Consider the following 26,450-nt stretch of genomic DNA (forward strand, 5'->3'; position numbering starts at 1 on the left):
GGCAGAGAGGGGAGCATGGACTGGCAGCTATTCAAATCCCCGCCGACCAGGAATGTGTCCCCTAATTTCCTGGGACCGGTTTTCCCAGACGGGAAATGAGTGGTGAGAATTGAGTGAGCTAAGGGTACAAATTTCCAGGCACACACAAGCCTCCAAAGACACGTGTCCCCCACTCCCCTCCTGACCCATCTAAGCACTCTGTCCTCACTTACTTTGGAGTCAGCAAAAACATATTCCTTCCGCAGCGTCTTCTCCTTCTCGGTTTCCACCAAAATCACCAACTTGTTCAGAAACTTCTGAGACTTGATGAGCTGTAGGACTTAAGAGCAACGAAAGTTCATTTATTCATTCATCCACTTGCCACTCAATATGCAGAGTCTATGCTATATTCTGGCACCTGATCAGCAACAATCCTGACTTCCCATCCCCAGGTGAGCACCCAGTTTGTACCTAGTCGCCTAGATCCCTTTGCTCCTGGCTGTAATACCAGAAAGGGACTCATGCTTGGGAAGGGTGGTGCCTGGAAAAAACAAGAGGTGGCCTGGCCAGAGCAGAGACAGTGTGAACTGTCACCTTGTCATCTTCCTCCCTCTCTCCCTTGCTTTCTCTCCTCCTCCTCCTCCCCCCCCACCTCAATGATTTCCTTTCTCTTCCCTCTTTTGCTTTGCTCTTAATTCATATCTAAATCAAAACTGTTTACTTTTATCAACAATCAAGACTCAAGCTGTTCTGTAAGATTTTTTACAAATCGTATCCCCCAACTCCACGTCTCCAATGTCCTTCTACCTACAGGCAATTATGTTTAACTCCTTTAATGGGTTCTTTGGGAATTTTACTGTGTCTCTAAATAACATGCTTCTATTACTTCTTCCTGGTGTTTCAGTTTTAGATATTTCCTATTATGTATCGACTTCCCACTACAGAAGGTGGAGGCTTAGTCCTCTCTCACACAGGTTGGTACTCCCACCACTCCTTGCTCCCTACCAACGCAAAATTTCGGTCCCATCATCAACTTCCAGTAATTATATCACCATTTTGATCAGGTAAGGATTCAGTGTTACGACTATGGAAACGCTACTGATAAGCCTCGATTGCTTCCCTTTTCTTACACAACTTTTTGGTTTTTCCTGGAGTTAATAATTGCCATGCTTTTTCATTGGTCCTAACTCTCTTCGTTTATAACTCTCTTTTCTGTATAATCAAGCACTTTCATCAGTTTTACCATCCTGAGGAAGCCTCTCCCAGAGCCTCTGGGCCCTCTCGTCTCTGGGCTGGTGACCTCTAGGTCTCACGCACAGCCATGCCCTTAGGGCCTTCCCTCTCCATCATACAGGAATCAATTCACTGCTCTTTCTCTTGTACTGGATCCAATTTCTCAGTTATTGTCTTCCTCTTTCTTGTTTTATGCCCAAATTTTGGTAGAGCAATGTCTCTAGTCATTTTTCAATAAACGGGAATGGATAACATGTTTTGGAGGCCTTGCATGTCTGAAAACCCTACCCTCACATTTCACTGACAGTTTGGAATTATTTTCCTCAGGACCCTTCCTTGGGAAAACTTTAGTTTTTGGCACTGCTGCCGAGGAACTCAATGTCATTTTGATCTACCTGCCTACAGAAGAGTAAACCTGGAAAGCCTGACTGCCATCCTTGGAAAAGATGCTTGCAAGGTGGTCGTCGGTTATCATCTGGGAACTTGGATTTGGGGAGGGTCCCCAGCCTGTCCTGAACTGGTAAAAGCAGCTCGATACCCCTCAACTATTTATACTATACTATACTAACTATTTGTACTAACAGTTTGTGCTGAACATCTGCTTTCCTCCTGGAAGTCTGGAATTTGGGTATGTGCCAGGCAGAGGGTGCCTACGTGACCAGTCCCCAGTAAAAAACCCTGGGTGCCGACTCTCTGATGAGCTTCCCTGGTAGACAACATTTCACATGTGTTGTCACAACTCATTGGGGGAGCAATTAGGCATGCCCCGTGTGACTGCACTGGGAGAGGACTCCTGGAAGTCTGTGCTTTATTTCCCCCGTGGAATTCGTCCCATATGCCTTTTCCTTTTGCTGATTTTGCTTTGCATCCTTTCACTGGAACACATCATAGCTGTATGACTTGATGCCGAGTCCTGGGAGTTCTCCTTGGTGAATTGCTGAGATAGTCTTGGGAAGTCCTGACAGTCTGTAATCTATCTTTTGCTTTGACGATTTTAGGATCTTTTCTTGGACACCAGCGTGGTGAGACTTTCCAGTGTTGCGTGTGCCTCAGGGTGGAACAATGTCCCTCTATCGTGCTGGGCGCTTTGTCGGCCATTTTCAATTTGGAAACTGGTGTTGTTTGGTTCTGAGAGTCTCTCTCATTGTTTCCATTGTCTCTTACTGCCTTAGTTTGGTATTAGATGTCTCAGGCTGGTCTTCTAAGTTTAAATAACCTCTTCTCTCCTATTTCCCCTCCCTTTATCCTTTCGTCCTACCCTCTGGGAGCCTTCCTCAACTTCGTCTTGTCATCCTTCCATTCTGTTTTTATTTTTAAAAATTTCTGCTGTAATGTTTTAATTTCCCCTTCCCTACTTCTTCTTCCCCTTTCTTCTTTCCTCCTTCTTCATTTCTATTTTGTCCTCTGAATGTTCCTTTTAAAACAGCATTCTGTTCTTGTTTCATGGTCCAATTTCTTTTAACCTTCACAATTTGCTCCCTCCAATTTTTTTGCCTTTTTGTTTCTTTTTTGCCTTGAGTCTCACGGCCCATCCCAGGCTTCCATCTGGTGATCCTTGGCTATGTGTTCCAACAGTGACAGTGGGGGGTCAAGCACTGCTTCTGCAACGGGTGGTCTCACGGGCTGACTCACAGGGAAACCCATGGGCTGATTTTTGTCCCTGGGCTGGTCACGTGCTCCAGAGAAGACTCTTCCAACCTCCTGCCTGCAGGAGGGTGTGGGCCTGGCTGGCACCATCCTGGCCAGGGCAGTGATGAAGGTTGTGGTATCAACATTCAGAAGTAACCATTATTTTGTCCTGTTTCCAGTGAGTTCCTCTGTCCTTACCAGGCCTGGTGTCCCCCCAGCCCTTTAGCTTCTCCAGAAAACTAACATCCTTGTGTATGAGCGAGGGGAAACAGAGGGTAGGCTGTGAGGAGTAAGAAAGATCTGGTGGGTCTCTTTTAAAATAGATTTTCATCCAATCCTGATGTTTATAACCTCACCTTCACCACTTCTAGGGGCCCCTGACAGTATCAATTCCTGTACCCTTTGTGGGTTCTGTGGTATGAGTCAGGTGTCTCAATTTTTCCTACTACATGCTTAAAATTGAGCCTTTTTAAGTTGGTTATCATTATCCATCTGCTTTTCAGCACTTAGAATTTTGTTGCCACCCCAGTCTCTTGGTTTCTGTGAGTTTTGCTTTTAGGAAGGGAACTGACAAGTGTGTGTGTTCAACCGCCATCTTCACTGGAAATCTTACCCAAGGGAAATCGTGGACGTCCTGTGTGCTCAGAAATCCTATCGCCCTTGTCAGCAGCAGTAAATAGCCCATGGTGTGATGCCTACTGCTGGCAACACAGATGCCCTGAGACTTTTGTGAATCTGCTACTATGAGGCTATGTCTCTGTCCTTCTGAACTTCTGGTTTTTCCTTGACCCCCATCTGCAGGACTGTGAGGCTGCTTGCAAGATGTGACATCTTGCTTGATCAGGATTAGTATTCTACCAGGGCTAGTAAGAGGCCCACTTGTCCCCACACCCAGCTAAATAAAACTAGCTCTTTGTGGTTCTTTTCCTTGCAACTCTCCATCTCACCCATGAGCGGGTATGAGCAGTCTGACCTTCAAAACATTCCCAATGCCCTTCCTTCCCCATCTCAAGGCCTCTTATTTGGTCTGTCTCCCCACTCCCTGCCATAATTTATTCTCAGCACGGCAGCCCGAGTTCATGTTAAAGTGGGATCATACCACTCCCTTGCTTAAAACTCCTAACAGTGGCTCACTGCACACAGAACATACTCCGGGGTCACCAGGCCCAGGACAGGTGCCCAATCTCTGCACCATCCGTGCTCCGGCCACTCCAGGCTTGCTCACATGACAAGCTTGCTCCCATCTCGGAACCTCTGCCCAAGGGTTTTTCTGTGGTTTTTGCGTGGCCAGCATGTTCGTGACATGCAGGTGCCAGCTCAAATGGCGGTCCTCCATTATTGTCCTAACATCCTATTTACATTCCCAGCCTAGAGCTCATCACTCCCTGACACTCCTGGTTTATGTATTTGTGTACTTGGTTATTTTCTCCTTGACTCTTACTTGTGTGGAACCTCCCCGAGAGCCAGGATCCCTCCTGGCTTGTTCACCTTTGCATCCCCAGTGCCTGGCGCATCATGACTGCTCAGTAAGTGAATACATTATGATTGCCTCAGACAGCCACTGGCTTTTCCTATGCATAGAAGACCTCAATGCCAAAGCTATTCAAGAACACGGGGACCGGAGCAGGGCAAGGAACGCCCAACACCTGCAATCAAAGACTTCCTCCAGATGATTAGCACTTTACAATAACCATGACTGGAAACTGATTGCGCCAGGACAGGCTAAAGACATGCCTTTCGCCACCAGCGCTCGCGAGGACCCTATAGGAATCCGTTTTATGGATGTGGACATGGAGGCTTTGAGTAGGTAAGTTGCTAATTTAAGGTCACACCATGATCAAGCCGTGGAGCGAGGGAATTATCAAGCTGTGAAACCAGTACGGGAATCCAGTTTACCCAGAGCCCCTCACCGCAGAAGCAAACTGCTTCCCGTGCTGGTTATAAAGAGGGCACCCAAACACGCGGCCACATGAACTGCATTACTGCACTGGCCTTGAACTCATTTGTTCATCATTCACTCGTGGATTTGCTCAGTACGTACTGACTGATCACTTACTCTGTCCAAGTGCTATTCTCGACTCTGGGGATTGATTTAGCAGTAAACAAAAAAGCCCCACTTCCTGGCCTCTGTGGAGGCCCCATGTTTTTGGTGGGGGGAGCTGGGGATTTATGAGCGACACTGTAAGCACCTAGTCAGTCAGCAATCCCTGAGTATGCACCTGCTGAGTACCAGGTCCTGTGCTGGGCCTGCAGATGGCAGAGTGCATAAGATCACGACCCGGCCCTCATGGGGGAGGGGGACTCGGGAACAAGGAATTGTGTCCTGATGTGACAGAGGCCACAGCAGAGGGTGAGCTGGGGTCCAGGGCCTGGAGGGAGGATAGGAAGCAAGCGAGCGTAGCCTGCAGAGAGTGTGGGTTAGTGGGCTCCAGGCATCCATGCTTCTCTTTTTAAGGGCTCGTGAACCTCCACTGTCACAGTGTATCTCAACTCGAGCTGGGGTCTCTCAGGGCACCTCTTCACCAGCTTGGCTCTTTCACCCGTCCCTGGGCTGATGGCAACTTTCACACTGTCCAGAATCCCACAAAGGGGAATATTCACCCCTCTAGGTGGTCAGCCCATCAGCACTGTCCATGCCATAGAACATCTCCAGCTTTTACTTTGGCATTCAGGGCCCTGTCCACATCTGGGGCCCCATGGCCCGCTGCTCCTCTCTTTAGGGCCACAAGGGACATGCGCCTAACACTCTGGCCCAACACAGGCCATTCTCAGTCCTAGGGCCCTCCCCTACCTTATGCTTGGTGAACTCCTATTCATCCCTCAAAGCCCTAGACAGAGCCATCTGTGGTGTGAGGCCTCCCTGCACACCCATAACAGAGCCAATCAATCCTCCTTCTGGGCCAGCCTTGCATCTGATACACATTGTAATCTATGCTCACAGGTCAACTTTCCCTTCTACACTGCTACATCTCTGGAGGGTTCTAACTTAGTGTTGGTTCATGGAAAACACTCCAAAGAAAAAATGTCCATTGAATTAAACTGACAAGGGTCCACCGTGCTTCCCAGAACCCTGGGAGGGATTTCTTTCAGTCCAGAAACCTTGAGTTTTTTAGAGCAGTCAGGCGCTCTGACACTTTCTCCCCTCATCCTTGGCTTTGGTTTCCTCTTAAGTTGGGCCCACCCCTTTCAGCTGTAACTCTGTTCTGTGTGACAGGTGAGAGGAAAGCATGGCTCTAAGTGGATCACTTTCAACACAGCCCAATCCTGCTCGATCCCTCACATATCCCATGTCTCCGGCCCAACTTGCCAGTAGACAGGGCAGCCCTGTCCCAACACTGACCTCAACTATGCATGAATAGGACAGCCTGTCACACTCCGGTGTCTAGGGACTTCATTTCCTGGTCTCTCCTCACTGCTCTATGCTGCCTTTCCTTGGAAGGATAATTACAACAGTGATGGTGTTTTATTGAGCACCTACTACCTACTGTGATGTTTATCTATTTAAGACTCATGGCAGCCCTACAGGATGTATATACACCCTTTTGACGGAGAGTACACTGAGGATCAGAGAGATCTGGGCTCTAGACCAGGGTCACAAGTGGCCAAGCTGGGATATGAGGCTGGGCTCCCACTGCCTCCCTGTGCTATCTACACTCTTCCCCTCACCGCACCCCACCTCCTGCATGGGGCTGCTCCCCAGACTCCCACTCCATCTGCTGCCCTGAGAGCGTCCCGAGGACTTTGGTGCCACCACCCTGACGGGACTTGGCAGCAGAAGGCTACAGGCCCATGTGGGGTAGACCTCCCGCCCCTGGTCTCTGCCTGGGCACTTTGCCAGGGGCTGGTGCCACTGCTGGGCACAGAAGAGGTGTTCTCGCATGCATTAGTTCATCTACTTCTCAGGACAAGCCTAGGAAAAACCCATTATTATTCCCATTTCATAGATGAGGAAAATGAGGCACAGGGAGCTTAGGTAAGCAGGCCGACACGATCTTGCTGGCAAGCGGCAGAGCCTACATCTGACCTCGGGCAGGCCAGCCCCAGGGTCTACCTGCACGCCTACCCGCCGCATGGCGCCCAGCGCAGCTGGTGCTGAATATATAATCTCCCTTCCCGCCCCTCTGGAGGTCCAACCATAGTGGACATTATTTGTAGGGCTTGGCTGTCAAGCCAAGAGCTGTCATCTGAATAGACAGCTCAGGTGAGTGTTCTCGACGGGGTAAGGCCGTGGCGCGTGCCTTGGGCCCTAGAGATCCACAAGAGACGTGCTGTGAGGTGCTGCCATCAGCCATCTCTGCTGGTGCCTACTCTGAGGCCCAGAGCAGTTAAGCAATGTGTCCGGGGTCACACAGCCGCCAAGTGGCAGGGCTGGGATACGAATTTAGACAGCTCAGTCTTGAGCACCATGCTAAACCGGCTCTCGGTCCATGCTACGCCCAAGATAGACGTTACCTGACTGGGCCGGCAGCCCCTCTGTGTGCAGGGCTCTGTCCGGGGACTGGGAGGTGGCTCCTAGTGGGGAGGTGCATATTCACAGAGAACGGCCCCCCAGAGCCGCGCGTTTAAGCTCACTTCCCCAGGGTTTGGTGGAAGGGGGCGAAGTACAGGGAAGGCTTCGTGAAGGAGGGGTGTGTGAGGTGGGCCTTAGAGCTGGCTCAGGGTCCCACAGGCAGGGTGAGGCCCTCGCACAGGGGTGGATGTGCCTGTGGACTTCTTTCCCAGCTGTTCTGCTACAGGCGGGTCATGAGAAACGGCACCAGCAGAATGAGAGCGGCGTGGGTGGGAGCGGGTCTTACTTTTATTGTGGGTGTAGAACTTGTCCTCAGAACCGTCCTTGGACTTCTTAATTATCAGTTTCCCAGACTCAACATCGACTTTGAGCTGCAGTTTCTGAGGAATCCCCAGAGACTCTGACTTCACCTGGGAGGAGGAGGGGGGGAGGGGAGATGTGGTCATGCTCTCTCTGTGTGGGCTCTGGGGGCCAGCCCAAGAGCCCCTTGTCTGTGGGGCTGGGCGGCCCCTGGCCATTCCAGCCCTGGTGTCCCAGGTGGTGCCATCGGGCTTCAATCTCAGAGCTTCCCTCGCCCCGGAGGCCCAAGTCCACGTTTCCACGGGCAGCCCCCCGAGAACCGCTCAGATGTGCGAAAGACCCCGGCTGTGCCTCGTGTGCCCATCAGCTGTCCTGTCAACAGGTTTGGTGGAGGGAACAGGTGAACAACTGGAAAACGGCTCACTTACACCTTAATCTGACAACACTTATTAATCTGTTGTGCCATCTACTCCCAGAAAGGATGTTAAGAACAGATTTCGGCTCCTGGGCCTTGTTACAACAGTTGAAGGTTTATTTACTGGCAATAATTAGGAAAAAGACAATTGCCTAGGCATGCTCAGAAGCTGGAGATATAAATACAGAATTATCATCAGGGCCAGAAAGGCCTTTGCGTGGGGGGCATCTTGTCCTGTGTTTTTCTGAATGTGGGACCAGGGCTGGGCTGGCTGCACCAGGATCTCTGCGGATCATCAAGAAAAACAAATTTCTGGGTCTGAGCTTAGAGGTTCTAACTCAGTCCCTCTTAGGGAAATCACGGGAATTACATATTTTTCCTACTTCTCCCCTGAGGTACTACTTTGCAGCCAGCTTCTGGGGAGGGGAATCCGGGGACCCCTGTTTGATGTCACTCGCTGCACCCGTTCGGAGAAGGACACAGTGTACAGCATCTGGGGAGCCCCCCCTGAAGGACTTTCCACAGACCTGTCGGGGTGTCCATTCTAACGTTACCATCTCCACAGGTGGTTCTGCCAACCACCACCCTCAGTGTTGGGTTCCTTGCCCTCGTACAGCTGAGCCAAAAGCTGGCTTTCCAGAGGGACCAACCGCGGAACACAAGGGCACAGCCTCTTACCTCAAAGGTGACCGGAGGGATGAGGGAGCGCCGGTGGGGAGACTCGGCGCCTTCATGCAGCAAGGCCTTGACCTGTGGGCATAAATGCACGAGGCCCTTCAGGGGGGAGAGGTGCAAGGAAGGCAGCCTCCTTTGGGGACAGGGTCAAAGGAAGCCTAGAGCCTGCACACCCGGGCATACTCTAAGCAAAGAGAGAGGACCACAGAGAAGCCAGGAGAAGCTGCAGGATCCCCCAGTACCTTGTCTTCAATGGAGGACAGTAGACTTGTCAGTTGGCTGAGCTTGGCCACCATGTTGATTGGATTGGCCTCACCAGGCACCTGAGGAAAAGAGTAAGTAAGGACAGTAGTCCCAGAGTGTCAGCCATGGAGAGGGGTTCCACTGGGCCCTTTCCACCCTCCGTCTCATTTCACCTCCTCAGTACTATGATTAACCCCCTTTGCAAACAAGAAAATCAGAGCTTTCTATAATCACCTCAAGATTATCATGGCCCAAAAGTAAACCTTCATTCCGTCTCGCCTCTCAAATCTGCTTCTCCAACTGCTTCGTACCTCATCCACTCAGCTGCTTCGACAAAATTCTGGGATTGTGCTCCCCCTACCTCTATTCCGGGGCTGTTCCTCATGCTTCCAAAATATGGCCCATCTTACTGCTGGAAACCCACTACTGGGAGAAAATTATCCAGACTCCTTACCCTGCCCTCCAGGACTCTGTATACTGACCCCTCCTCCCCAGCCACCCCCATCCTCACCTCCGACCTGCCTGCGGCCTTGAGCTACACTCCCTGAGAGATTCCCAGAGACATGGAGGTCACCCGGGGAGGCCTGCCCATTACTCGGGTCTCAGATCCACAAAGAGGTGCTCCCGGACCATGCTAGCTAAAGTAGTCACCGGGGCATGTCTATCAAACCATCCTGCTTTGTTCCTCATCAATCACCTTGGTCATGTATTTGTTCATTGTGTCCTCCCTGCTAGAACGTGAGCTCTGTAAGAACTGGGACCGTGAGGACGGTGTTCAGTGCTGTGACCTGGGTGCTTGGAATAGCGCCTGGCCAACAAGGTGCTCAGTCAAGTTCAACCCACACAGGAGGAGGCCCAGGGAGCTGAAGTTACTTGTCTGAAGTCACACAGCTAGTGAATGCCAGAGAACATGAATCCGTGCCCGTCTTGAGACCCAGTCCACAGTCTCAAGCGTTTATTCCCAGAACCAGCATCTCCAAAGCATCTATCTACTCTGTGCCAGATGTGTGGTCACACGTGTGGAATTAATGATACCATCCCTGCCCTTCAGAAGTTGGATGATAAAATCAGACAAGTGTATGGAATGGAATGAGGTCTCGGCCAACCAGGTGAAGTCCCTTTACCCCACCCCTTGCTTAGTAAGTCGGCCAGGCTACACTTGCTTTCGACCTCAAATTTCCGCCCCCTCCCCCGCCACTTGAAGGGACTTCTGGTACCAGCACCACCAGCCACCACCCATCACACCCCCCACAACCATCCTCGCTTTATCAACACTTCAAACACATCACTTTTGTCAACATTTTCTCTGATTATTTTGGTTTTGCCCTGCTCCTTAACAAAGCTCACAATCAGCCCGTGCTTATCATCAATGAGGGAGAAAGCCTCAAGGTCTGGGAAGAACCCGAGGTATGGAGGGCAGGGTGGGGGTGGGGCAGACCGGCTGCTCAGCGGTGGGGCAATTCGGGATCCCTTTGCTTTGGGTGGTTTTTCTCATAAAGAATAGAAAAGATCAGATTCAACCTCTTGTCCGTCTCAGACACTTGGGATTAATGGCCTGCCTGCTACCTTGCAGTTCGAGGCCGTCCCTTCTTTCAATCTGTGTCTTACGAGGCAGGTCTGGCAAAAACTTACCAAGTGTAAATGAAGTTATTGACAAACGGGGAGTTTGTTCTTGGAACCAAAGGTGTTAGCACCATCCTGGAGCTTTGCCTGCACTTCTGCCTCCCAGCAGGCAGAACAAACAGAACGGGATGAGTTCTTCCATGATGCCAAGCACGTTTTAAATGCATCCATTCATCTAATCCCTGCATGAACAGATCCTTCTAACCCTTGTTTTGCCGAGGGGAAATGGAGTCAGAGTGGTGAGTCAGCGTGTCCAAGGTGACACAGCGAGTGTAGACCTCAGACTTGAATGTAGATCTAGCCCCGTGGTTCTCAGCTGATGGCGATTTTGCCTGCCAAAGGGCATTGGACAACGTCTGGAGACATTGTGGGTTGTCACAACTGGGGGGATGCTGGTGGCATCTAGCCAGTAGAAACAAAGAGGTTTTAACGTCCTATGATGCACAGGGCAGTCCCCCACAACTAAGAATAATTTGGCCCCAAACATCACTCACGTCAAGGCTAAGGGTAGAATTCACAGCTTAGCCTAGAAGCGAGCAGATTGGCCTGAGTGACACCTGTGAGTTCCCATAAACGGGCCCAGTTATTTTACTCTGCTTTGTAGTTGCCCTTTTAAAGGGAGGATGTGGGTTCTAAGGTTAACGACTCTCCTTTCTCATATGGGGCAGAGCCAGGTCTCTCCCAGCCCTTGAGGTCCGCAGTTATTTTTAATAACGTTGCATTTTGCACCTCCCATCAGTTCTCAAATAAAGTCCACGCGGGAGCCCAGGGGTCCCCAGCCTGTGTCACCGACCCAAGGGGAAGGGCCACACGTCAGCCGAGCACGGCCTTCCGATGTCTCACACAGGCGATTTCACTTACTCCTTCACAGAACCCTGCAGTGGCAGACACGCTCTGCCCATTTCACAGATGGGGAAAACAAGGACCGGTGGGGGCGGGTCGGATACTGGGCTCTGCTGTTTCTGATCTACCCTGCCACTTTCTCCTCGATCTGTGAATTTCTGAAGGCATCAAGAATGACCTCTCTGCGTTTTCTTGATGAGTCGGGGTCTCGTAAGGGAGAGTGGAAGGAGAACCGTTTCTCTCCATCCACGTCTGATGCCACCCTCCCTCTGGTCCCTGCTCTGTCCTGTCACTGAACATAAACACCAGCTGGCCGGTCACACCCGCTGGCTCATTAGCTGGGTAGGCTGGTCGGGTAGGTCAGTGGGCTTAACTCTCTGGGGGCCTCGCCCTCTTCTGGTCGATTTCAAAGATGTGGGTGTATGGTCTTCTGTTCAAACTATTTCAATGTTAGTGTCTGGCAGGGCCCCTGATTTGCCTAGATTTGCTTTTACTTTCCCAGAAATTAACATCTCATGGTTCACTTCAAGGAAAGCAAAATTACCTTTTTAATTTCTGGGCAAATTTTTAAGTTGTACAAATAGCACACAGACATTTTCTCAGTTAAAAACAACAACAACAACAACAAAAAACAACTCGAGCAAACAGTCTGGTCAAGCCTGAAGTGCTCCTTGGCCTAGCCCCTTCTCCCTCGTCCCATCCCCCCACATGGTGACCAGAGTAGCCCTCTGGGTTTAAATCCTTCTGGTCTGATTTGCACACGTATATCATCACTTAGAGATTGTTCTGCCATTTGCTTTTTTCCGCCCAACAGTATGCCTTGGGGAATCTGTCCACATCAGTGTACCCACCTTAGAACAGAATTCTGTGGCATACTTTAACCGACTCTACGTTTGGGTGGTTTCCAATGTTTCTTGTTTTTAGAGATAAAGCCACAATAAACAATAAACATCTCTATCCCTAAGACAGATGCCTACATATAGAAGGATGTGTGCATTTAACATTGTCATTGCAGGTGGACAAAGGGCCATTCAGAAAACCCGTTTTTCTTTCCTCTCCCAGCCGCGGAGCAAAGGAGTGAACCTATCTATGTGAGTCCCTGACCCCAAAACCCGAGCCAAGCCCTGATTTGACCAACCAGCTTTTTGCCCATCTGACAGGCAAGAGATCTCCCCGCCATGGCTGTCGTTTCCCAGTTACTAACGAGGTAAGGTTAAACTTCTTTTCATACATATAGTGGTCATTCCCATCCCTCCCCAGTGAGACAGACTTTCTTTATAACCTCTCCGCATTTTAAAACTTGGATTGTTTTTCCTTAATTATTTGGAGGAGGTTTGTTGTTGTTAACATATTAATCCTTTGTCCCTTATGTTTGTTGCAAGTACTTTCTCTGGAGATACTGCTTTTGCTTTTTACCTTTGCTGGTGATACCTTTCAATACACACACCTTTCCTCAGTGGGTGACCTGCCTTGGCCCCTGACAGACTGTGAGCCAGTGGGGGGGTGTGGGGGGGCAGGGAGCACCTTCACCCTGCTCTTTTTGGGGCAAGAGGTGGCATCAAGCATTTAGGCATGCCACGTTCTTCTTTCCAATAGTTTCCGGTGAGCTGTGATTTCAAAAAAAGGCCGTGCCTTGCTTCCTTATTCAGCACTAATTAGTTCTGCTGATGGGTGCGTAATTTGAAATCCCTATTCCTTAAACCAAAATCAGGCAGCGGGGGAAATGCCTTACTGGAGGAACAGAGTCCTGAGGCTCCCACCCCGATCCCGTGCTCTGGTGGTCTAGCCAACTCCGGGCAGGAGTGGGTGGCGGGCTCCCTTCTGAGCCCTCGGGACGCCCGCTACCTTACCCCCCACCCCGGTTGATCAGTCTCATCCTTCCAACCCCAAAGCCTTTACCTGAGGCCGTGGACGGAGGCCAGGAGAGAGCTGCTGGTCAAACAACCTTTGCAGAGACTCCAGGGAGGGGAGGGTCCGGAGGACTTCGCTGGGAGCAGGGGACAAGGTGAAGGTCAAGGGTTAGTGAGGACCCAGATGAGGCATCGCAGGCTTTAGCTTGAGGCACGGTCACACACGATCTGGCAAAGGCAGAGATCCTCCCGAGAAGGACAAGCCCGGGCAAAGATCCAGGCCTGTCAGTGCTGGCCCACCCCCCACCCCTCGGGAACCCCACTTCTTCCTGTCCCCCACCCCGGACCGAACTGGAGTCGTGATGCATAGACCCAATTTACCTCTGGTTAGCCAGACTCGTAGCCTGCAGATAAGTGGAACCTAGAATCACCAAACTACTTTGAAATCACTGAGTAAGTCATGGCTCCCAACCTCTAGTGTTAAGAAGCGCAAACACACCGGAGTGTTAAAAATGCAAATTTCTGGGCCCCAACCAGATTTGGTCTGGAATCTGCATTTTAAATGCATGCCCCAGGGGCTTCCTGTGCTGGCGGTTTGAGCATTCTGGTTCAAATCCCCCCCTCGCTGCTGAGGTGGACGCCTGGAGAGATTTTTCAATGTCTAATTCATCTACAACTCCTACGCCAGAGCTTTACCCATTCTTTGTTGCCTTCTGTCTTTCTCTATTGTTTTCTCTATTTGTTTTAAGCACGGTGGCAGACAATTTTGAGTTCTATTTTTCATTTACTATTTCACCCAAAACTTCATGTCTTCACCTGTTTAACATTCTAATGGTTTCCAAATATTCTACTGAGAAAATGTGCCAAGATGAATTGCTAGATATTTGGGTTATTTTGAGATCTTGGTGATTACAAATAAAGGCTGCTCTGAACAGATTGTTTCTACAGTTTTTCTTATTTTCAGTTACAATTTTATGACAAGGGGAGATTATGGCTCTTGATCAAAACTGCTGAGCCTCTGAGTGATGGTGCCTATCACTGGCCACAGGTCCTGTTGGAGCCTGCTCATTCGAGGTGTTGTCTGCATTCTTTCTATGATCTTTTCCTTTCTTTTAGTGGGTATAACATTGCATTTCAATACTGATACACTGATCACATGTCTTTAATTTATTGTCAATAAATATTTTTCTGCATGGTTGGTTCTCTCTGTATAAACTTTGTATAAACTTTGTCAGTTTCCTGTTGGAAATTTTGTTAGAATTTTTAGACATTGGTGTAAACTCTTTATACACCACTTTGCTTTTTATTTAATCTAGATGCTGTAAGGATTTTTTTTTTCCGTTCTGTTATTGTCATCCTAGGCGGGCTGGATTTCACTGTGAAGCACTTTATAATTTTTCATTGTTTTATTTTTCATCTTTTCCTTGGTAATTCTTTGCTTACCTTAGCTAAAAATGTACCATCAGTATTTACTAGTAAGCAATTATTTGCTCATTTTAAGTTGGCTTCTCACTTGCTTTTTTTAGAGTTATATTATGAATGGGTTTTTCTTGTTGATAGTATACATTCTTAATTCCTCACCTAGAATTTTTTTTTTAATATGTGGTGGAATTAAGTTCATCTTTCTCTGTACCACTCTTCAGTCTCACTCAAAAGCACTTGCTTTTTTTTCCCATTGTTCCCTTGGGCTAGTCCATTGCACGAGCTCTTCTTGAATATGGTAGAATTTGTTTCCAGGCTCCAAATCATTCATTTAACTAAAAATCCAGAGCTCCCAGCGTGAACCGCATGAACCGCGCAATGTCATGATCTCAGATTTACAATGTCTCACAGTTTCTGGGGATGGTGTTGTAGCCTTCTGGCTTTGAAAGGGGTCACACATGGTTCTCCTTCGGGGACCAAGGATGGGGTGGAGGGAGCTGACTTGCACGGCAGGGGGAGTGTAGGGCACACTGAGTTCTGGGTCTTCCCACCCCTTCCGCCAGAGCTCCAGCATCCGTTCACGCAGTGATACTCCCTATCAACTGTCATCGTCAGAAAAGAATTCTGGGTTAAAAAAAAAAAAAAAATTCCAAGGCACCAATTCAGAACTTGCTTTAACATCAAATAGATCTCCCTCACCATTCTCCTTTTTCAAAATGTTATCCTAAAAACACAAATATACATACACAAGCTGAATCCTTACGGTTTTCTAAGAGGGACGCTGGTATTTTTAAACTTTGTAAGATTTTGAGAAAACTGGCTCCTGGATGTGTCTGGAAGTGTTGGTTAGGGTCAGAAGGACCAATGACACATTGTGACTTCAGCTTAAGAAGGACTGGCCTTGTCATACAGAAAGGATTTGTCTGGGGACATACAAACCATTGGCAGGGTCCCTGGAAAACTTGTCCAGCGTCAGGTCACCAGCTCAAGGGAAGCCAGGGGGCCAAGCCTGAGAGGGCTGAGGTCCTGGGGTAGGTCACACCCCAGAGACAGCTCATTAGGGGCTCAGACCCCCTGCCCAAGCCTTCCCAGAGGGAGCACCGCCTCTGCCCTGTTCTCAGCAAGTTGGTTCATTTCCCCAAGATTCCCATTCAGTATCGGGACAGCACATCCAGCGTCACCCAACCCAGACGTCCAGGCGCGGAAGGAATGCTCTGATGAGATGTTGTTTTCTTAACTTTTGCTTTCTCTTTCTTTTCTTCCTTTTCTCGTCTTCCTTTGGCAAAAAATTCCCACACAGCACGAAATCAGGTGGTAAAGAGCATCTCTTTTTCTTTTGTTAAAATGTTTAATGGAATGATTGTATTGTTTCCCTGTCAGGTGTAACAGGTTTTACATTGATACCTATTGCATTTAGTAAGGAGGTACCCTTCTATCCTTTTTTTTTTTTAAGCCTTTTTTAAAAATTAGAAATGACGTTTCTTGGGAGGCGCCTGGGTGGCTCAGTCAGTTAAGCGTCCGACTCTTGATCTCGACTCAGGTCATGATCTCAAGGTCGTGAGATGGAGCCCGGTCAGGCTCTGCACTCAGTGAGGAGTCTGCTGGAGATTCTCCCTCTCCCTCTGCCCCTCCCCCCTTCTCTAAAAAAAAAAGAAAAGAAAAGAAGAGAAATGGCTTCTTTCTTTAATCACATATCTGTTAGGATGCCTATGCAAATGATTTTTTCATCTTTTAATCTACTAAATTATGGTGTTTTCTTTATGTTGACTCTTCTCTGAAGTGAGTTCTTAGATAAAGCCTCCATTTTTCTTTCTTTTTTTTAAGTAGGCTCCATGCCCAGGGCAGAGCCTAACACAAGGCTTGAACTCACGACCCTGCGATCAAGACCTGAGCTAAGATCAGGAGTCAGACACTTATGGGGCACCTGGGCTCAGCCAGTTAAGCATCTGCCTTCAGCTCAGGTCACGATTCTGGGTGCTGGGATCCAGCTCCTTGCTCGGCAGGGAGCCTGCTTCTCCCTCTCCCTTCTCGGCCTCCCTCTCCCTCTGCTTGTGCTCTCTCTCTCTGTGTCAAATAAATAAAATCTTTAAAAGAAAAGAGAGAGTCAGATGCTTAACTGACTGAACCACCCAGGTGCCCCAGTCTCCATTTTTCATATTACTAAATTATATTTACTAAAACATTGCTGAGGGGCGCCTGGGTGGCTCAGTTGGTTAAGCGACTGACTGCCTTCAGCTCAGGTCATGATCTCGGGGTCCTGGGATCGAGCCCCGCATCGGGCTCCCTGCTCCGCGGGAAGCCTGCTTCTCCCTCTCCCACTCCCCCTGCTTGTGTTCCCTCTCTCGCTGTGTCTCTCTGTCAGATAGATAAATAAAATCTTTATAAATAAATAAATAAATAAATAAAACATTGCTGAAATATTAAACATTGATATTAACAAATGAAACTGGATGAAGTTTTACTTCAGGCTATTATCTTGATTAGGTTTTTGTATTTGAATTGTATTTTTCTTGAAGATTGAATTAGGTGATTTTTGTCATTCAGGAATAATTTATAGATTATGGCCATTACTTGGTTCTTGAGACTTCAAAGGAGGGCACTCATGGTAATTTTCATATTGTATGTAAAACATCTGTTCCATTTAACTATAATTTGAAGATTTGTGGCCATGTCATTGTGCACTGTGCCTTTGATTTGCAAGTCTTTAATGCAGATTATTAAATCTCTTACATTCTAATATTTAAAATTGTAGGGGTACCTGGGTGGCTCAGTCAGCTAAGCACTGACTCTTGGTTTTGGCTCAGGTTGTGATCTAGGGTCATGAGATCAAGCCCAGCCTGGGGCTCCTGGCTCAGGGTGGAGTCTGCTTCCCCTCCCCCCCCTGCCCCTCCTCCCACTTGTGCACCCTCTAAAATAAATCAGTAAATCTTAAAAAATAAAATAAGGGGCGCCTGGGTGGGTCAGTCAGTTAAGCGTCTGCCTTCGGCTCACGTCATGATCCCGGGGTCCTGGGATCGAGCCCCACATCGGGCTCCCTGCTCTGTCCAAAGCCCGCTTCTCCCTCTCCCACTCCCCCTTTGTGTTCCCTCTCTCGCTGTCTCTCTCTGTCAAATAAATAAACAAAATCTTTAAAAAATAATAATAATAAAAATAAAATTGTAATTTACTTTTTTCCTTATTTCTGGTTTTATTTTTACCAACCCCCCCCCGTTCTTTTCTTTGCCTATTGTTGTTATTGTTTATTTGCTCAACAGAGATTTCTTAAAGACTCTGTTTTGTTCACTGCTGTATCTCCAGCCTCTGGAATAGTGCGTGGCAACACGAATCTGGCACATGTTCAATCTCCGTGTGTGAATATTGAGTAAGCACAACGTTTCAGATACTTTGCTGGGTGTGGGAAGTATCAAGGTGATTAGGACATGACCCATGATACCTTCAAGAGACTCATAGTCTGGATTCAGTTTGTGTGTTTGACTCATTATTGTACTCCCTTTTCCGTAACAGAGCATTTCAAGCTATGGCTTTTCCTCCAAATAGTGCTTTGGCTGCGTCACACAGAGTTCTGACTGACAGAGGTTTGATTACTCTATGCCCAACCCCCCCACACCTACCCATGTAGGCTCTCCTCCTGCCAGTTCCTTCTTTAATTCAACTGTGACTTAGGAGGCAATCTAAAAGCATCCAGGTGGTTGGGTGGTTGTGGCTAGTTTTCTTATTTATCTCTATTTTCATCACATTGTATTCTGGAAGCATAGAAATGAACACTTTTGCTTTGGGTGTATTCATATCCAGCTGCTCAGGAAGCTGCTGGGTTCTTCTTTTTAAGATCACCAGCACTCTTAAGATTTCAGGAAAAAAAAAATTCTTGGATCCTTATTCAAGTAAACCCATGTGATTAGAACATTTTCACATTTTTTTTTAAATCTGCAAAAGACTCCGTGTGCTCCTGAGTGGCGTCTAGGTTCAGTTAATCCCAGGTCCACAGTCTTCTTGGGGATACCTGCTTTATATCATCAGGCCGTGTGAATAATATTAATTACTAATTATATTATGAATAAGATTAAATATTGTAATTTCTCAAAGAAATGGTGCTGTTTGTAATTACTTACTTTCTGAAGTCACCTTACCTTGGGTTTTAGAAACTTTACAAGAAAAGACTGAGATGGTGCTATTTGATTATTCTGCTAATTGGATCTTTATGGGGCTTCTCAATACCTGGATTTAGGTCCTTTATAGTAAGTCTGGGGAAAATGTTTTCTTTTATATATTTCCCATCAATTATGCATCATTGTTTTCCTGCTTCTTTGAGAGCCCACCTACCAGATCTTAGTTGAATCTCTTTGCCCTCTTTCCAAAAACTATCCATTTTTTTAACCACATGTTCTTCACCTATGCTTAGTTAGCTCTTCTGTGTTTTCTATAGATACTTCCCTGTCATTCGGCTCTGTTTTGTGATTTAATTTTCAGATTTGATTTGAAAACTCTGGGTTTATTTTTATGGCCTCCAATGAATCAGTTATAATGCCGGTGAAATATTTTTGTTTTGGATTTATTTGTCTATTAAAATCTTAACCACGGGGCGCCTGGGTGGCTCAGTCAGTTAAGCATCTGACTTTTGGTTTCAGCTCAGGTCATGATCTCAGGGTCATGAGATCGAGCCCTGCATCGCCTCTGTGCTGGGTGGGGAGGCTGCTTGGGATTCTCTCTCTCCCTCTGCCCCCCCATCCCTGTTGCATGCGAGAGCACTCTCTGTCAGGAAAAAAAACCCTTAACCCCACTCTCATTAATAAATAAAGTACCCTCTTCCATTCGTGGACATTTTACTTTAAAATTCCACTTGGGGTTCTTTCATTTCTCCATTTCAAGGGTTATCAAGTATTTCCAGACTCTGGTGACTTTGTTCTCTATTCTTTTTTCTCCGGAAAGGTTTCTGTCTGGTTCCAGAGAATCTAACTTGGGGTTCCAAATCTTGGTTGAGCCTTTGTGCTGCAGACATTCAGACACACACACTCGGTGTGACATTTTGCAGGGGAGGCTCTTACACTGTTTCTCACTCCTCGGTTCTCTGTGACCTTCCGACTTAGGGACGTTCTTGTCGAGCCAGGTGGTCTGAGTAGATGGACCCAGTCACCTCTTCTGGCTCCTACTCCTGTACCCCACATCGAACCGTCCAGCCTGGGCCCCCTCTCCTTTCATTCTCCCCCTGCGGTGACCTCACCCCACTTGTCTCTCGGCTTGAAGTGCCAACTGCAGGCTGATGAGTCCCAAATGGAGACCCAGCTCTGAGGTCTCCAGGGCTCGAAAGTTCTATCATAACTGTGGTTGGTGGTTCAGCTGGTGGGATGCCTAATAGCTCAGAGGAAGACCTCCCCCTAGCTCTACACCCTCCTTCTCGACTCCCACTTTTTCAGTAACTGGCATCATCATCCACTCAGCTGCTCCCAAAAACCGAGCCATCGCCCTCCATTCCTCTTCCCCAGGCAGCAAGTGTGCCCACTCTACCACCCACACAAACCCCAGCCACACCACTCTCAGTGCCCACTCGCCCCCACGCCCTTGGGTCATCACATTTAACCAAGATCTATTAGCCACTCCCACGTGCCAGGCATTGTCCCCAAGCCTGGGATTTGGCAGGAAAAGGAACAGACACAGATCCCTGCCTTCCCTGCTCATGAGCCGCCCACACATCACAACTCCCGGGCTCGGAACTGCTCGCCTGCTTTGGGTCAGCCTCCTGAATTCCATGCTCCACAGCTGTAACTCAGATCATGGCATGATCCCCTAAAATCTCTACAGAGTCTTGTGAGGTATACAGGCCGTGGCTCCTGCCTGACATTGCCAGATAAAACACGGGACACCCCGTTGAGTTTGGATTTCAGATAAATGATGGATAATCTATTAGTGTAAGTATATCCCAGCATTGCATGGGATATACTAATCCTAAAAAAGTATTTGTGATTTATCTAAAATTCAGACTTGGGGCGCCTGGGTGGCTCAGTTGGTTGGGCGACTGCCTTCGGCTCGGGTCATGGTCCCGGAGTCCCGGGATCGAGTCCCACGTCGGGCTCCTGGCTCGGCGGGGAGCCTGCTTCTCCCTCTGACCTTCTCCCCTCTCATGCTGTTTCTCTCTCTCTCAAATAAATAAATAAAATCTTTAAAAAAAAATAAAAAAAATAAAATTCAGACTGAACCAAAATTCATCCTGCGTCTGGCCCACCCTATGCCTGCCTCTCCCCGACCTCTGCTCCTAACGCTTTCCTTCCCTCATTATGCTCCAGCCACACAGCCTTTCTGTTCCTTGCAGACTGGCCTCATTCCTGCTTCAGGACCTTTCTTCTTGACATCTGTCTGCTAAAGTGCTGGATGGCTGGCTCCTCCTATCACCAAGGTCCCAGCTCCATCACCACCTCAGAGAGGCCTCCTTAACCCACAGAGGACACTGGGACCCTCCCACCCAGTGTCTCTGTCACTTTTGCCTGTTTTATTCTGTCATAATGCTTATTAAAATTATCTTTATTTACAGATTTAATCTACTGTTGTGCCCTTCACTAAGACATCTGCTCCAACAAGGTCTAAAACAGCAGAAATCTTGAGCATTGTGTTCATGACTGTATCCCAGAACTCAGAACAGAGTTCAGAGGAGGCCCTCCACACATATTTGTTAAGTAAATAATTGAATGAATGAATGGATGAATGAATGAATGAATGAACCGAACCCTTGTTCCAAACAAAGCAGTTTGAAAACAACAAGTTCTTAGTTAGGGATTGGGAAACATAACTGTTTTTATGTAAGATTTTCTAAAATTCCAGCCCCCAATCAACCAAGTCTCCAAGCCAAGCTATGCTTTTGCCTATGAGGCTGAGGACAGACAGATGTGCAGGGGACATTACAGTGTCCCTAATTCTAATTCTAGCTAGAAGTTAACTATCCCGGAAACAGAGATGTGGAAGAGCTGCAAGCCAAAGGAAGCCTTTCCCATGAGCACAGAGAAGTCCACACACTGGGGAAGCTGCTGTGTCCATAAAGGAAGGTGACCCAGATCCAGGAAAGTGGCGGGGGCGGAGGGCTGCAGAAGCACCCAGTGACTGGGGGAGGCCAGTGGAGAGACTGAGAGGGGTAGTTCCTCCCGGACAAGGAAGCAGCAAAGAACAGGACCTCCATCGGAGCACAAATAGCGTGTGCCCAGTCTTCATGAAACCGTGTCTCTTAAAAAGGAAGTGCCAGGTGTATGTGTGTTTTCCCTAGCGATACATGATTTATAACAATAGCATCAAATAGAAAAATAGCTCTCCAAGGAAGTCTCTAAAAACGATGGCTCTCCGTCCAATTGGCTGAAACTGCATTAGTTGAAAGCCAACTCATTGAAATGAGACCTGACTGGCCAATTTGATGAGTGCTCCATTTGTCAAGGAAATTATTTGTTAAATTTACCAAATGCACTGATTGTGCCTTTTAAGAGCATTTGCGAGGAAAGTTCAATTTGATTACTCATGATGAAAGATTCTTTTCTGCATATTAACTAAGCCAAGATGGATATGGCCCCAGAGAAATTGACAAGGGAGTTCTGAAGCTGCCATGTGTTTATAATAAAATACAAAATGGTATATAGTCCGAGAAAGCCTCGCCCACAGGAAATGCTATTTTTCCAACCAAAATGTTGACCTTTCACTTATGATGGGATTCTTTTGGCTCCGCAGCATTTCTCTCAGATGCCTTTCGAATGGTGTTTTCTATTTTTTCAAGCATTTATTTATTTTATTTTATTTTTAGATTTTATTTATTTATTTGACAGAGAGAGAGAGAGCGAGAGCAGGAACACAAGCAGGGGGAGTGGGAGAGGGAGAAGCAGGCTTCCCGCTGAGCAGGGAGCCCGATGCGGGGCTCGATCCCAGGACCCCGGGAATCATGACCTGAGCCAAAGGCGGATGCTTAACGACTGAGCCACCCAGGCGCCCTTTCAAGCATTTAAAGTAGCCTTTTGTCAATTCTTCAATAGCACTGCAGCCTTAATTTTGCCCTTCTAACAATTAAAATGTAATTGAACTTGAAATTAATATTAGCATTAATTAAGGTAAAATGTAAAATTCTAAAAATCTGAAGGAAATCGGAATTTTTACCAATTGGTCTTTCAATGAATTAAGTATCAGAAAACGAAAGTTTTGGTGCATTGGGCTTGCTTTCACAAACGGCCATCACTGGCATCAGCTACCCATGCAGAAAACAGGCTGACTTGAATTTATTTTCTCTTGGAGCCCTTACGTGCTTGTCCAATGTGCCGGGTGCAGCAAGGAGAAAGACTAGCAGCAAAAGTCTTACTGCTGGATCCTGAGCAAGTGTGAAAGGGCCAGCCATGTCCTCCCACTCACCCCTTCCCACAGCAACTGGCCTCAAATTAACTTAAAAAAAAAAAAAAAGCCACAGTTCGAATACCATGAGAACAAAACTTGAAACAACCACAAAGATTTCTAAGCCCTGCCAACTGCCCAATTATTCTGAGTACAGCAGAGTTATCTGGAGAGCCAGGCGGAGGGCAGGGGTCACTCTAAATGAGCTGCTTCTCTCACTGGGGACTGTCCCCTGCCCCCGCCCCCCGCCCCCGGGGGCCACCGGACCCACAGAGCCATTACCCATAGAGCTCCTTGCAGAGAAGTATGGTCAGTTTCTTCAGATGAGGGAGGCTGCTGGAGCCCGTCTTCACGAAGTCAGAATCCAGGGCGAGCTGAGTGCTTAAATAATCTTGGATGGCTTTAAGATGCTCTTCTGGAAGCCTGAAAATAATAGAAAGAGAAACACGCTTCTTCTGTTCCTTTGGCCACAAATACCGACTGTAAAAGAAGAAATCTTCATTGTCAGAGTCTCTGGCTGAGACACTGTCCTTCAGGAGAACATGGGCACACTCCTGGATGGGGCCCCCGGTCTTACCGAGGGCTAGAGAAGCAGGTCTGAGCAAGATTAAAGGATGGGGGAGGGAGGATGCCTCTTAACCCACCCATAAAGACTTTCTCCCAAGCCCATACTTGGAAGGAAGGAACCGGCTGGAAATGCTTGTATTTTACAAAGGAGACAAAGCAACTTGAGAAACGGTCAGCAGACTTGTTTCCCGACCTCATTTACTTCTAAAGACAGCATCTGGGGGCTAAGGGATGCTTGGTGGAGAGATGGCAAATGGCTCTAGCTCATATACCAACTCCAAATTCATGGCCGAAGGCCACCTGGAGCTCTGTGCTGAGGACATTCTGAGCTGTCTGTCCTGGGGTCCATGGGGAAGTCTGTGTGGTGAGTGATGGGCTGGTAATATGGTAGTGGGCCCAGGTCCCTGCCCTCGCCCTCCGGGCTCTGGTCCAGCGCCTTCAGTTCCCGGGTGCACAATGGCCCCGCGGAGGCACAGCCCAGGCGGAGTGGTACCAGGGCTGTCACGGAGGTCTGATGGTCCCTCTACATTCTCTTGCCCAGACAGTTTTCTTTCTTTTTTTTTTTTTTCTGGGTAACCAGTGAGTCTTCATTCCTATAGTGATTAAAGTCAGAGTCACAGCCAATTATCTCCTGGTGTAACACTGCACTCACTCTGCTAAGCACTTAATGCCCATTTCCTCTTTGGTCCCCAAACCAATGTTAGGACACAGCTGTTATGATCCTTCCTATTTTACAAATGAGCAAAATGAGCAGAAAGGTTGTTGAGTCACCTGGGTGAAAAAATTATTACAAGCCTTAAAAAATCTTTGTTCCAGGCTTGATATATAATCAAGTTGGAGCTGGAGGGCACAGGTTCTTTTCTGCAGGATCTTTGAAAGCATGACAAGCTCCTGCTCTCAAGACTAGAAGGGCCATTGGCCATTTTGACTTCTTCAGATTGAAAACGATTTGCATGCCCGTTGTCCTAGCACTGAACGTTAATCTACATTCCTTCTGGGTCTTGACATCCTAAAAATCCAGCTTCTGCCCAAGTCTGTTTCTGAAAAGGACAAAATCGCCCCCATGGTATTAACATATGTATTTTAATGGTTCTAATGATTGTTGACTCATAACTCTGAAACTACGAGGGCTTGTCATAGGAAGCTATCTTTGTTAAGATGTTTGCTGTAGGAGAGTGGTAACATAAAGATGTGAACTCTGTTCATCAGAGAAGCTTGATTTCCTTCAGCAGTCTTGTAATAAATAACTATTAACTACGGCCTAACTGATTAGATCTAATCAACTTGCATGAAAAATTGGGCAGGTTGTCTTATAATTGAGTTATCTAGGGGCCCCTGGGTGGCTCAGTCGGTTAAGCATCTGCCTTCAGCTAAGGTCATGATCCCAGGGTCCTGAGATCGAGCCCCCCCCCCCGCCCTTCAAGCTCCCTGCTCATCGCGGAGTCTGCTTCTCCCTCTGCCCCTCCCCCCACTTGTGCACGCATGAATGCTCTCTCTCTCTCTCACCTGCTCTCTCTCTTACATAAATAAAATCTTTTTTTAAAAAAAAGAATAAACTAAAGGCAGTCCTTCGTATAAAAAGCTATGTTACACGCAAAATAGATGGACTTTCAAACATAAGGCAGAATCTCGGTTTGTCGGGACCCAGAAAAGCCCACGGACAAGCACTGTGTCACCACTTCCCTTATTCGGCCACCATGCTCCATTTACTCATCCCCAGCTCCAAGGAGAGGTCTTAGGAGGGTTCCACTGTCATATGCTAGCTGAGAAGCCAGAACAGAGAGAGCACACAAGCCCCCAGCCGCCCCTCCGCCCCTCTCATGAGGCTGCTAAGAGGCTTGACCGCATACGTCATCCTGCCCCACTGGGGCCTGGAGGCCCAAGAGAACACCTGTCCCTGGAGAGGAGGGACGGAGGAGACGCCGAGGAGTCAGGAGGAATGGGCAGATGGTGGCACCAACTGGGCATCCTTGCTTATTTCCCCAAGAAGCTCCCTCCATCTAGCATCTACCCCTGGAGAGAGATGGAAACTCAAGGAAACTGAACAATGGGAATAGTTTAGTAAGTATTTGTTATTTACACATGTCTATGGGGTAGTCCTGATAACATACCGATGTATTCAAAACACTGGATAGCTATCTGATAAATAACCCAAGTAATGCAAGGAGTGTGCATAGAATACAACCTGGTGGGCCTACAGAAGAATCAAAGGATATTCAAAGTGGAATTATAAAAACACCAGGTATCTTAGCAACCAGGTGGCTTGTGTGTACCTTCCTTTGTATTTCGCCAAATTGGATGGTAGGAGAGAAGCCCTCAAACTGATCCTTCGAGCTAGAGATATTGCACTAGCCCTGCCGTTAGGATATCCTTTGGGGGGGACTTTTTCTCACAAAGAAACAAATAAAAAAAATCCTTTAAAATTTTTAAGGCATGGAAGTCACTGCGTACTAACTTATTAAGTCATTCAACACACATCTGGGTGGGGGACATGCTGGGCGCGGGGACGCAGTTCCACTCATGGAGCTTCCTTCCGGTTGAGCCCATCCTCCTGGCCCGTCTCGTAGTCAGGGCCAGTGGTTTGCAAGACAACTAACACCCCTCCCGGGTGACACTCCCACTTGCCACCATCCAGCCAGGGCAGTGCCGGGCCTGCTCGGAGAGAAACAGGAGTATGTGTCTGACCTCCCGGGCAGGGACCGGCAGGAGCCAGGGTGGGCCTACCTATGGGACGAGATCCTGAGAGCTCGGGATCAGAGTGAGGAAAACCTATAGTGGTAGAATGACTGTGTCTCCCTTGAAGAAAGGAGCGCCA

General features: G+C 47.9%; 1 protein-coding gene across 2 annotated transcripts in view; it reads right to left on the minus strand.

The window, feature by feature from the left end:
* INPP5D (inositol polyphosphate-5-phosphatase D) overlaps positions 1-26,450 on the minus strand; it is a 111,083-nt gene that overhangs the window by 36,495 nt on the left and 48,138 nt on the right. For both annotated transcript variants that reach the window (XM_025889347.2, XM_025889355.2), the window contains exons 5-10: positions 23,351-23,491; positions 13,350-13,437; positions 8,984-9,064; positions 8,745-8,816; positions 7,638-7,761; positions 213-319 (exon numbers count right to left, since the gene is read on the minus strand). In XM_025889347.2, the coding sequence (XP_025745132.1) occupies positions 213-319; positions 7,638-7,761; positions 8,745-8,816; positions 8,984-9,064; positions 13,350-13,437; positions 23,351-23,491 (613 nt within the window). The remainder of the gene's footprint in view (positions 1-212; positions 320-7,637; positions 7,762-8,744; positions 8,817-8,983; positions 9,065-13,349; positions 13,438-23,350; positions 23,492-26,450) is intronic.

Source organism: Callorhinus ursinus, unplaced genomic scaffold, assembly GCF_003265705.2.
Source record: "Callorhinus ursinus isolate GAN/ISIS: 27379988/994484 unplaced genomic scaffold, GSC_fseal_2.0 scaffold2, whole genome shotgun sequence".
Taxonomy (NCBI): domain Eukaryota; kingdom Metazoa; phylum Chordata; class Mammalia; order Carnivora; family Otariidae; genus Callorhinus; species Callorhinus ursinus.